General features: G+C 35.5%; 2 protein-coding genes across 4 annotated transcripts in view; one reads left to right on the forward strand and one right to left on the reverse strand.

Annotated features, from left to right (window-relative positions):
- LOC127853257 (NEDD8 ultimate buster 1-like) overlaps positions 1-11,154 on the reverse strand; it is a 165,174-nt gene extending 154,020 nt beyond the window's left edge. For both annotated transcript variants that reach the window (XM_052387603.1, XM_052387601.1), the window contains exons 1-8: positions 10,917-11,154; positions 8,713-8,883; positions 7,883-8,047; positions 7,051-7,180; positions 6,019-6,092; positions 5,277-5,383; positions 1,548-1,657; positions 637-713 (exon numbers count right to left, since the gene is read on the reverse strand). In XM_052387603.1, the coding sequence (XP_052243563.1) occupies positions 637-713; positions 1,548-1,657; positions 5,277-5,383; positions 6,019-6,092; positions 7,051-7,180; positions 7,883-8,047; positions 8,713-8,883; positions 10,917-11,033 (951 nt within the window). In that variant the 5' untranslated portion in view covers positions 11,034-11,154. The remainder of the gene's footprint in view (positions 1-636; positions 714-1,547; positions 1,658-5,276; positions 5,384-6,018; positions 6,093-7,050; positions 7,181-7,882; positions 8,048-8,712; positions 8,884-10,916) is intronic.
- Positions 11,155-11,301: 147 nt separating this feature from the next.
- LOC127853614 (gamma-tubulin complex component 5-like) overlaps positions 11,302-13,195 on the forward strand; it is a 52,731-nt gene continuing 50,837 nt past the window's right edge. For both annotated transcript variants that reach the window (XM_052388281.1, XM_052388282.1), the window contains exon 1: positions 11,302-11,441. In XM_052388281.1, coding sequence (XP_052244241.1) covers positions 11,370-11,441 — 72 coding nt within the window. In that variant the 5' untranslated portion in view covers positions 11,302-11,369. The remainder of the gene's footprint in view (positions 11,442-13,195) is intronic.

The raw sequence follows: 13,195 nt of genomic DNA on the forward strand, positions 1-13,195 counted from the left end.
CACATCATTGCCATTATCTTAATTTATCACATCATTGCCAATATCTAAGTCTATCACATGATTGCCATTATCTTAATCTATCACATCATTGTCTGTATCTTCATCTATTACATCAATACAATTATCTTAATCTATCACATGCTTGCCAATATTTTAAGCTATCACATGATTGCCGTTATCTTAATCTATCACATCATTGCTATTTTCTTAATCTATCACATCAATGCCATTATCTCAATTTATCACATCATGGCCATCATCTTAATTTATCACATCATTGCCAATATCTAACTCTATCACATGATTGCCATTATCTTAATATATCACATCATTGTCAGTATAGTCATCTATTACACCAATACCATGTGTTTATCTATCACATGATTGCTAATATTTTAATCTTTCACATGATTGCAATTAACTTAAGATATTACACTAATGCCATTATCTTAATCTTTCACATAATAACCATTATCTTAATATTTCGCATCATTGTCATTATCTTAATCTTTCACATAATTGCCATTATCTTAATCTATCACTTGATTGCCATTATCTCAATCTATCACATAATCGCCATTATCTTAAAATCTATTACATTCTTGCCGTTATAGTGGGGCTAAAGCAAGTGATTACCTTGACTGCCATGAGCCTCTCCATGCTAGAGCCGTAACTTTTGTTGAAGAAGTTCTCACTACTTCTCAGTCTTTCTTCTACAAAAAAGGGAAATGAAGATGCTTCAGACTTTATGAATGATTCACTTGCTTTAGCAATAGTAGCGATATCATCAACATATGAATGCAGGGCTGTCTTGAATCACATTTACTGAAAATGCCATAAAATCTGTCCAAAGCCAGAAGGATCAACATTTCTTTGGATTTGATGGTGTTTTATTTATTTCAGTATAGAACAGCAGTCCCAGTTATCAACCATAATAAATTATCCTTAAGATAGTATTTAGTTTACAATGACTGTCTTAAGCAGATAGAAATGTATCCTTGCCAGTTGTTTGCTTCGGTAATTGACCTTAAATAAAAATCCTCCAGACATTTGTGAAGATTAAATTGAATATCTTTTGTAGAAATCCCCGACTTTCCTTAGGCATATTTTAAATTTAATTCAGTTTAATACGGGTAGTAGATGTAACTGGTTTTTGACTGTGACATTTAAAAAATATTTTTTATTGAAATAGCATAATTCTGCTTATTTACAGGTTCAGGAATAATGTCAGAAATCAGAATTATGGTATAAAGAAATCATACAAAAAAGAAATTCCTGCATGAATCTTATAAACAAAATACAAACTTAAAATTTTAGGAAAATACTGAAAAAATCTTAAAGTTCTGTATTGAATTGAAGTCATTTGACATTGACTATTTTCTGAATAAGTTCATGCCATTGGTTCGTTAAGAAAAAATATTCAACAAAACAATTAAACTGGTATCTTCAACATGTTTAAAAAAGAACATTCATAATTGTTCTTTACACAAAAAATCCTGACATTACATATTATCAATTAGTGTTTTAATTGCTAGGTTACACTCTACCTGCATCCGGAAGATCATCCATGTGTTTAAGGCACAGGTAACACCACACTATATCCAGACACAAGATTGCATAGTTGTCTACAGAGTTTATGATGTCTGAACTGCACTGCCTGCAAATATATACATTTATACAGACTTAATGTGTGTTTAAAATTGTACTCTTGGAGGGAGGTAGCAGTGTTAGGTATTCTAACAGGAGAAAGGTGCAGCGATCTGATAAATCATTTTTGGGCAAATGAATATTCATATTTCGAAAACTTAATTTATTGCTTAGAGTGCTTAAATGAAGAAACAATTCTATACAGATATACCAACTTGTTTAATACATAATCTACCGACTATTATATAACAGAATGTATGTAATTCAAGCACTATGTTATCATTAGAAAAGTATACGTTATGATACAAATTTAAATGTAACAAGCAAATTCTTTGAACTGATATCCCATGCAGAATAAAGTTTTGTTTATGGATGGGTGCATTACTGAAAGAAACTAAGGGCAATAACTAAATGTATTATTAAAGAAATTGTAGGTTATGGTTCTTGTGCATGGCGCTTCTTCTCATAGATATATATACATCCATGAAGTTTCTTGATTAAATCTTGTATAGCATCTGAAATATAGCCTTCAAAATTTACATGAAACAACAACAACAAATAGCAATAACTCTTATTCAAGAAAGTGTAGGGTTATGGTTCTTGCACATTGCACTTTTTCAGAGTGATATCTATACACCCATAAACTTTCATGCTGAAATATTGTATTGTATCTAAGAAATAACAATTAAAAGTTACATCATCCAAAAACAACAGAGGGTGATAACTCTTATTTAAGAACGTTTAGGGTTATGGTTCTTATGTATTGCACCTCTTCTATTGATATCTATACACCCATCAAATTTAAGGTTTAAATATTGTATTGTACATGTATTTGAGAAAAGGTCATGACAATTACATCATAAAAACACAAAAATGGACAATAATGTTTATTTAAGAAAGTGTAGGGTTATGGTTTTTGTTTATGGCATCTTTCCTTATTGATATCTATACACCCATGAAGTTTCATATTAAAATCTTGTATGGAATCTCATACTATCTGATATATAGCCCTTAAAAGTTACATCATACAAACAAGAGGGCCTGAAAGGCCCAAAGTCACTCACCTGAGATAACAAGATATTATTGGGACAAATCTTCTGACCAAGTTTTATGAAGACCGCCCCTTGGAAGCCATGTTTTTCAAGCAAACATAATTATTTTCGAAATCATCCAACATATCATTGAGACCAATCTTCTGACCAAATTTCATGAAGATTAAAAAATAAATGTGGCCTCTAGAGTGTTAACAAGGTTTTACTATAGCCATATAAGGAAAAATGCCCCGCCCCCTGGTGGCCATGTTTTTCAACCAAAGGGCATCATTTATCATTCCAAGATATTATTGGGATGAATCTTCTGACCAAGTTTCTGGAGATTGGACGATAAATGTGGCCTCTAGAGTGTTAACAAGATTTTACTATGGCCATATATAGCCATATAAGGAAAAATGCCCCGCCCCTTGAGAGCCATGTTTTTTAAGCAAAGGTTTCCATTTTCAAACCCATTCAAGATATCATTGGGATAAATCTTCAGACCAAGTTTCATGAAGATCGGAAAATAAATGTGGCCTCTAGAGTGTTAACAAGGTTTAACTAAAGCCATATAAGGAAAAATGCCCCGCCCCCTGGCGGCCATGTTTTTCAAAAAACCAGCATCACTTTCGAACTCATCCAAGATATTATTGGGATGAATCTTCTGACCATGCTTCATGAAGATTGGACAATAAATGTGGCCTCCAGAGTGTTAACAAGATTTTACTATAGCCTTATATAGCCATATAAGGAAAAATGCCCCGCCCCTTGGCAGCCATGTTTTTCAAGCAAAGGTTACCATTTTTGAACTCATCCAAGATATCATTGGGAAAAATCTTCTGAGCAAGTTTCATGAAGATCGGAAAATAAATATGGACTCTAGAGTGTTAACAAGGTTTTACTATAGCCATACATGTATAAGGAAAAATGCCCCGCCCCCTGGCAGCCATGTTTTTCAACCAACCAGCATCATTTTCCAACTTGTCCAAGATATTATTGGGATGAATCTTCTGACCAAGTGTTATGAAGATCGGACAATAAATTTGGCCTCTAGAGTGTTAACAAGATTTTACTATAGCCATATATAGCCATATAAGGAAAAATGCCCCGCCCCTTGGCAGCCATGTTTTTCAAGCAAACATAACCATTTCAAAACTCAACCGACATATCCAAAAAACACATGTTCTGACCAAATTTCATGAAGATAGAACCAAAAATGTGACTTCTAGAGTGTTCACATGTTTCCACTATATACATATAGAGAAAACTGCCCCGCCCCCTGGCAGCCATGTTTTTCCACCGATCTGGACCATTTTCGAACTCGTCCGAGAGATCAATGAAAGCAATGTTTCCACAAAGTTTCATGATGATAGGGCAAAAATAGTGACTTCTAGAGTGTTCACAAGGTTTCTCTAAAGCCATATAAGGAATACTGCCCCGCCCACTGGCGGCCATGTTTTTCACAGACCGGAACCATTTTAAAACTCAACCAACATATCATTTAGACAAACATTTTGACAAAGTAACATAAAGATTTGGCAACAAATGTGACTTCTACAGTGTTCACAAGGTTTTTCTTTTGTTTGACCTAGTGACCTAGTTTTTGACCCATCATGACCCAGTTTTGAACTCAGTCAAGGTATCAATAGGACAAATGTTCTGACCAAGTTTCATGAAGATCGGACAATAAATGTGGCCTCTAGAGTGTTCACAAGGCAAAATGTTGACGACGCACGACAGACAAAAGGCGATCACAAAAGCTCACCATGAGCACGTTGTGCTCAGGTGAGCTAAAAAGGGAAATAACTCTTATTAAAAAACTATTTCTTTTTGATATCTATACACCAGTGAAGTTTCATGTTGAAAGCTTAAATAGTTTCTGAGATATAGCCCTAAAACATTTGAAACAGACGAACACTTAGAGAGACTGACGGATGGGCAAGGCCAATCTATATCCCACCTATGGCAAGGCATATCCCACCTATGGCAAGGCATATCCCGCCTTTGGCAAGGCATATCCCACCTTTGGCAACCTAAAACATTTGTTACAGACGAACAGTTAGAGAGAATGATGGATGGGCAAGGCCAATCTATATCCCACCTATGGCAAGGCATATCCCACCTATATCAAGGCATATCCCGCCTTTGGCAAGGCATATCCCACCTTTGGCAAGGCAAATCCCACTTATGGCAAAGGCATATCCCGCCTATGGCAAGGCATATCCCACTTTTGGCAAGGCATATCCCACCTTTGGCAAGGCATAACCATTTTTCAGCAATACTAAGACAGAAAATCACCTTTGGCAAGGCATATCCCACCTTTGGAAAGGCATAACAATTTTTCAACAATACTAAGACAGAAAATTTCACTAAAACAAACCACGTTGACCACACTAAAAATGATCATGGAGTTTGAAACTCTTGCATTAATAAAGTTTTAATTGATTGGAAAAAATGCAATTAAGCAAGAATGTATTTTTCAAAAGGATAATGAGCAAGATAAATACGAGATCACAGTAGGACAGTTTGTGCCAATTCATATCAATGCATGAACTGTAAGCCCAAATAAGCACATAAACAACTCAACAGCTTGTGTACCTAAATTCCTTGTCAGCTTCTAACAACAGTGGAAGAGCCAATGTGATGTTCTTTTTCTTCAATGCCTGTCTGCCTTTCTCATGCAACGCCATAGCTAACGTTAGGGCCTTAAAATAATTCATTTTACTGTTATTAGCAAATATGCACTAACAGTAAAGCTACTGATTTAATGATTGATCTAGTAAGTTTACTAAAAGCAAGCAAAACCTGATAAATTATTTTGAAAAACAGATTTAAAATATTAAAAAGAAATGTCTGTCTTATGGCCTGTACCTATATTGTTGGTACATGATAACATGTGAAAACCAAAGATATCATTAACAAAATTGGTAAAAAAATACTTTCAGGTCAGATGAAAGAAAAAACTGACTCTATATATTCTCACACATACATTTAAATTACTTTTATATTTCATAACATGAGCTGCGGTCTGGGAAAACTGGGCTTAATGCATGAGCGTAAATTGTCATTCTAGATTAGGGGACAACACTTCCTGCTTTTATGGAATTTTTTGTTTAATGAAAGTGTCTCTTCTTAACAAAAATACTGTCTAGGCAGAAAGTGTTGTCGCGGATAAGCCTGTGCCAACTGGTGGGACAATTTTCTCAGAACAGGGCTCATATATTTCTGTCTCCATATAATGCCTCAACACAGGCCCTATAGTTCACTATTGCAAGGGAGACTCTCACTTTTCTCTTTTCTCACAGCTGTAATAGTTTACTATTGTTACAGAGCAGCTCACCTTTTTCTCTCCCGCAGGCAGCTTGATGGGCTTCCCGGTCTGGTCAGCAATCTGGATGTCCATCTCATCATACTCTGTAATGGTTTACATGGGCCTTGTTAGCAAAACATACTTAAACATGAGCCAAGTCATGCAAAAATGGCTTTTATGTCATTTGCACAGTCTGCTCAGGATCTACTCTGTCTTGTAATGTGACAAGGGGACCTAGGGGGACTTTTTAGCAGACAGAGAAGATCCTTTCTGCATTTAAATATCTTATTGTGTAGGCTGCATCAGATGTGCTTAATATAAACATTGGGTTGTATAATACACTGGGCATTTTTAATGTTCACCATAGCATGACAGAATAAAGATATAATTAGGTGTCAATTACAACAAATGGTAAGGCAGCTAGCAAGTGTTTTTTGTGAGTTACAAATCAACTAAAGATGGTAAGTTTTCTCTCCAAAGAAGCCAGAATTGCCACTTTTATAGTACACTTATAGAGGTAGCATCAGTTTTTATTAATGAAGGGACAAATTGTCTCATAAGTTGCTGATGTGACAAACATCCAGAATGCCGGACCGTCCCCACAGATTAGGAGGAATGGCATAACGGGTCACTGTTTGGATAAAAAAGATTTATTTTGTTGCAGTACACATGAGGCTTGGTAAATCCATATCTTATGTATCTATTTATTCCCTGCACTTGCGACAGCAATTTTGCAGCATCTCTGAAATACTACAGCTGAAGCAATTATTACACTCCAGATTGCTACAGGAGATACGCACTTTGATAGATCCACTTAAACTTCATCTTGGAAAATTTGGCTTAATGCATGTGCCTAAAGCGTCGTCCAAGATAAGCATGTGCAATCCGCACAGGCTTATCAGACACGACACTTTCCCCTTGAATTGTATTTTTTTGTTTAACGGCAATCTCTTCTGAAGTTTAGGCGGACATTGTCGTCCCTGACAACATTTTACGCACATGAATTTAGCCCTGTTTTCCCAGAGCCAGGCTCACATGTATTCTGTCTAATTGCTGATATACCTTTCTCTGCCCGGGCTGACAGCAGTTCAGCTGCATGTCTGAAGTCTTGGAGGTCGTGTTTCAGTTGCTCATCAGCCTGTGCTTCAGCCTGACTGACTGTCAAACAAAGCACCAGTATCGTGCTGCCATTCTGAAATGGTCATATTTACATATGAACCTCGCTCTGGGAATATGGGGCTTTATTCATGAGTGTTGTGTTGTCCCAGTTAAGCCTGTGCAGTCTTCACAGGCTCAGCAGAGCCAACACTTTCTGCTTTAAAATGTTTTATGTTTAATGTTCTTCTCTTGTAAATAAAAAACAAGACCAGTCTTGATGGAAAGTATGGTCACTAAATAGCCTACACAGACTGCACAGGCTAATCAGGACACCACTTTATGCACATTCATTAATCCCTGTTTTCTCAGAGCAAGGCTCATACAGTTTATAGAATATTCCATATTTACTGAACTGTTTTATTGAAAGATGGAGCTCAGGAAATAAAGAATGAAATGCTGTCTCTAGTACAGTTAATGATATATGCAACCAGTGAAAGATAATGTTTCATTTTTGTAAAAGTTTACTCACTTTGAAATGTTCAAAGTTTATTTAAATAAATTGTAATCCAAATTCTCATCATTTGATGTACGATAAGTCATCACAATTTGCAGATTATTAAAATATGTACTGGTTGGTAATACATCAAGTCTGAACCTAGCTCGTAGGATGCAAGTGACAGGCTTACATGCATTTTGGCATGTGATAAACTGTGCAACAGTATATGGTTATGAATTCAAACATATTGAATTTAAACATTCTAGCATGAATAAAAATCTCATTTGAAGTATGTTTCACCTTAACCCCATGCTCATGTAATGGGACTTGGTCTTTGATAACCACCCCTGAAGAAATCAGCTTCATCTGGTCTCCAGGGTGACCAACAAGTTCTGCCACCATCTCACGCAGTTGACTGCCTTTGGAAGATAGGGCAATCTCCATGGAGTGAACAGTCTGTGGACTCTGTAACAAATAGGGTGAGAGTATGGTTAATTTTCTAAATACATAACACTGAAAGTTATTGTCACAAAGCCATGGTTTTATAGAAATACCAAAACACCAAATGTATGTAAATGGGCCATACTGTGTGAAAAAGGGGTTTAATGCATGTGTGTAAAGTGTCGTCCCAGATTAGCCTGTGCAGTCCACACAGGCTAATCAGGAACGACAATTTCCGCTTTTATGATCTTTTTTGTTTTAAGAAATTCTCTTCTAAGCAAAAATCAAGTTTAGACGGAAAGTGTCGTCCCTGATTTGCCTATGCGGACTGCACAGGCTAATCTGGGACCACTCTTTACGCAGATGCATTAAACCTCCTTTTCACAGAGCAAGGATCAAATGTGTTATTTGAACTTTACACGCTAAGACTTGAAACAGTCATGACAGCAACATTAATACGATTAATATGTTATATTTAATTACAGACAAGTATTACATATTGGCATCAAATTAGGTAATTTCTCTTTGTGATGGTTAAATTTACATAAAATTCAACTTGAAATGTAACTAATTCTGCCTCTAATATTTGCTGGTTTCATTCACAGTCACTAAAAAATTTGTTTGTAAAACCCAAAATGCACATGTTGAAGCAAAGTTTCTGAACCTATGTTACTGTGAGAAAATGTTACCCTTTTAGCTAACTGGCCAGAAAGTTTCACTTTCAGTGTGGCTAGTCCCGATTGTCTGAATTTGACTCGTTCAGCCAGTTTCTGTACTGCATGTGCCCGTAGCTCTTCTAGCAATATGGTTACCTTCTCCTCTGGGACATTCAGCTGGTTGGCATAATTGGCAATCATTTCCTGTAAAAAAAAACACATAACTTTATGATTATATGATAAAGTTTCCCCTACAACAATCAAACAGCAATGGAAAGCGCGGTCAGTGATTTGCAATATCTAGCATTTAAGAGCTAACCAATAATAATCTTGTTGATTGCATATATATCACTCATTCTGACTGGAAAATACATGTATGACATCACAGTACATGACTGTGTGCATACAAGACAAGAGACTGAATAGCACAACAGATGCAAAATGTTAAACACGTGACAGCAGGCATAAACAAAGACACATATACAACATAGAGTAAAATGACCTATCCTTAAGGATTAAAGGGCAGTAGTTCAGTGGCAGCAAGGTAAGCTCAGTCGGGGGAGCACTCATCCTGAAAGAATGTTGTCATGGTTTATTGTTTCAAATTCGCCGCACAATTTTCTCTCTTCGACATTTGGCATGTAAAGCAGGACTAACAAGTTAACTTACCTATGGGTATAGTCTTAAGAAGCTTTTAGCAAAGTTTATCATTTCTGAATGATGATCCCTAAAATACAGCTGCAATTCATAATCAAAAGAGGATACATGTCAAGATTTCAACTTGGTAACAAAAGTGGGTAAGATGTTGTTTTTTGTCCGACCGTTTTGCTGAGTAAACACATCCATTGCCCTAAAAGCAAGAGTAACAGATTCAAGTCCCAGACTGGGACCATATTTTTTTAACCTAGTGATACATGGACTTTTATAAAGGCCAATACTGTCTAGCAAATAAAGCTCCATAACAACCTAACATGTAGTAGTTGTTTCTCTCTTTTTTAACTAGGCAGTCATGGACTGGGCTGACAACAAGCCTGGATGTCACAACATTAATTCATATTTCATATTAGTTCAAAATGTAGCGTAATTCATTCAATAAGACACATACAACACAAAGAATTGTTTAATCACTTCATTTTATTTGTTATTTAAAACATAACTAAGATAACTTATACATAAATTTAAACCAGTTTTACATAGTAGACTGATCAGATGGATGATACAGCCAGGACCCTCATAAGTAGGTCAAGTAACTGCACTTAAATAACTCCGAACTGAGTGACTTCCTCCTTTGTTGCTCTATTTTGGGAAACGCCACACTAGCATTTTGGGAATTTTGCTTCGTGAAAATTCATATTTTGGGAAAAAGTAATTGCAAAAATGGCTCAATTGGGAAAAATAATATGCCCATGCCATAGGGCGAAAAAGGCCTAGCCCTGTATTAAGGTTGACGAACCAGTTAATGAACACCCGAGAACTAACCTTAAATTACATTAAAATTGAAACACTTAAAATGACAAAAACATTTTGTTTTAACAAATGACTAACAGTTCAATCTTTGAATAACTTATCTGTTAAGTTTTCAAGCAAATATCCTTCAAGAATTCATAACAATGATTCCCTGATTATTGTCACCTCTAGCAGACAAAAAATATGGCGGATGATGTTAACATGACCTATTACCGCACACTTCATAAATACTACTCCGGTATATACAAAGTCACATGAATATCACGTGACCCGGACACGGCGAAAAAATTTGCATCTGCTGCAATCAAAACTGCAATCGGAAATATGCTTTTGGTGTGTAAATGTACGTTTTGATAAATGAATTCTAAAAGTAATAGCAAACAACACATAAAACCGTTTAAAAAAGAATAAATGCATTCCTTTAACCTGTTTTAGTCGCAATTGTTTCAAGCTAAGTAGGCAAGTAGGTCATGAACTTCATATACAACCATTTGTTTATCGATGTGACGTCATGCACACTTTTACCCATGTGCATACAGAACCGAAACAAAACGTCCGATAATAGGTGATGTTCGATAACAGCTACTTACACAATAAAATGTAAACTTTACTCAAAAGGAACTTTTGTGACTATATCACGAAAGTTCATATCATAATCTTCCTATTCACTCTTACAGTGTACATATGTGCAGGAATGACTCTGTATTGCACATGAATGTATGTTATATCTTATGGTGACAATAAAACTTTGTACCAAAAAATGTTCATACCAGAGGGACAGTTCCTGCTTTGCCATTGGTCTCTGTGTAGGGCAATTCCCAGAGTTTCACTTTATCAACGTTCAATATATGTCCAAGCTGCTTTTTCAGAAACTCGTCAGTTGCCATTCTTTTGTATCAGAAACACACACAATAAATAATCACAAAGTATTATTTATCCAAAAATAGAAATGATGTTATGAAATCGTGTTTATTTTGGAGAACAATATCTCGTGGAGGCCAGCTCTTACGTGTAAGTGTCAGTTTCGAATAATTTTTTTTTTTGCTTAATCTAAATATTTATAACTTATTTAGCTTGACTAAATATTCACTCATTTACATGTCTTTGTGTGACTTGAATCATTGCACGACAGTAGATAATATTTACAAGAAATATTATTCGAAGTAATTGTATATAATGTCTGAATAAATTTCACCTTGTAAGAAACGAAAATGTAAACAAACATGGCGCGTTTCCTTGAAAAGGATATTGTCAAAGATGTTCGTCGTTTGATAGAGTGTGTCACAGGATTTCAAGTAACACAGTTTTAAAAGGCTTTATGTTAAGTTTGAAATATTTCTACTTGTATTATTGTCAGTAAGAATTTACAAGGGGGTATGCACAGGGAAATTGTATTGTAACACTAACAGGCCTAGCCTTATTTTATTTACTCCTATAAATATGAGGTCGATTTACATCGGGGTAGCTTACGTCTAATTATTTGGACTATATTTTATTTAGCCATCCGTATTTAAATAAAGAAACAATCATTTACCTTGACATGTTATTTATTAAAATATCTTAATAATTTAACACTTCACAGTCTTATATAGTTATCTATCCAATAGATTAGAAAGAGAAGGAAATTACTTTTGCTTGGAAACATAGGTAAAAACTATCTCTGGTGTTCTTGTATACTGTTGACTCGCGGTACTTGAGGAATATTCACTTGTGTCTAGGAACCATCTTCATATATCAGATAAATGATTTAAACGACAATCATATTTAACTTAACTTTATTGGACAACTGCCTTTTTATGACGAAAATCCTTCAATATTAACTGCCATAGAAACAATTCCAACACCACTGTCCACCATTGTTGTTTATTTTTTCTCCCGGTAGAGTCGCGGTTAATAGGTTAAACAGCACCAATTTGAAATTGAACAAGAATTATTAAAGCTCTGACATACTCTTCAAAGTAACAAACAATAAAGTATATAACTATTTAAATATATGGAATTTAAGACATCAATTACAATAAATAGCACAGTTATTTTCAGGCAATTTCGTTTTTTTTCGTTGCGACAATTAACTGAACTTTAAAAATTCAAATATTGTTAAAGTCTGAGTTTTACGACATTTAATTACCAAAAATCAATTCCAATCTGTAGCAAGAGATGTTTTCTGTCAGATTTGACAAGTAGGTCACGCAGGTTTGTTTATAAACAACCTCCAGATGGCGCTAATGAAATACTGCGACTCAACCTGACCTGCGAGTTAACTGGGTTTGAGTATAGTCAATATAAATGGACTCCCAAAGCCGTTGAGTTTGATAATTTTTGTTATGACAGCTCTGGAAGTCCATGTGCACCCCCTCATAGTCACAACCGCTGTTCTCCACAGCTGATCAGTGTGCATCACTAAACCGACATCAAACGTTATCAATAAAGGAAAGTGATGAATAAATTTCAAAAACACACTAAATTAACCTGATAGGCAACCTACTGACGTTATCCTTTGCATGAACCCTTTAAAACACAACAATATTTAAACACTTTAATCTTGCTGATGTTTTCATGGCGAAATTTGGAACAGTGTAAATATTCGTAAATTGTTATCGACTTAGGCTACATCACAAATAACAATGTGCAAAAGATTGCTGGGCCCATTGCTACACTTTGGGTGATTGGGGCCTGGATCCTCAGAGGGGGGAATTTCGCGTTGTTTTGGGCAAAAAGGGTAATTTAAGAAGATCTTTTCGCCAACCATTTAACACTTAAAATGGCTATATTTTAAGGGGGGAAATTGGGCCCCAAAAATGGCCAAACGAGGGCCCTGAATTGGTGTACTGCAACCTAACCGATAGCGACAATTTGAGTCCGCAACATTACGACTGTTTTACAATATGGTGGATAGAGGGTACAAAAGAATGACAATGCAAATAAAAAACAATTATTTCTTGCTTTAATGGTACCATTTGCATGAGTTTGTGCTTTAGACAGGTAAACGTTGATAAGTTTTTGCAGTATGTATCTGTTCCTTAGTCCTTGCAGTGGTGATCAAATTTTG

The sequence above is a fragment of the Dreissena polymorpha genome, chromosome 12 (genome assembly GCF_020536995.1).
Source record: "Dreissena polymorpha isolate Duluth1 chromosome 12, UMN_Dpol_1.0, whole genome shotgun sequence".
NCBI classification, from domain to species: Eukaryota; Metazoa; Mollusca; class Bivalvia; order Myida; family Dreissenidae; genus Dreissena; species Dreissena polymorpha.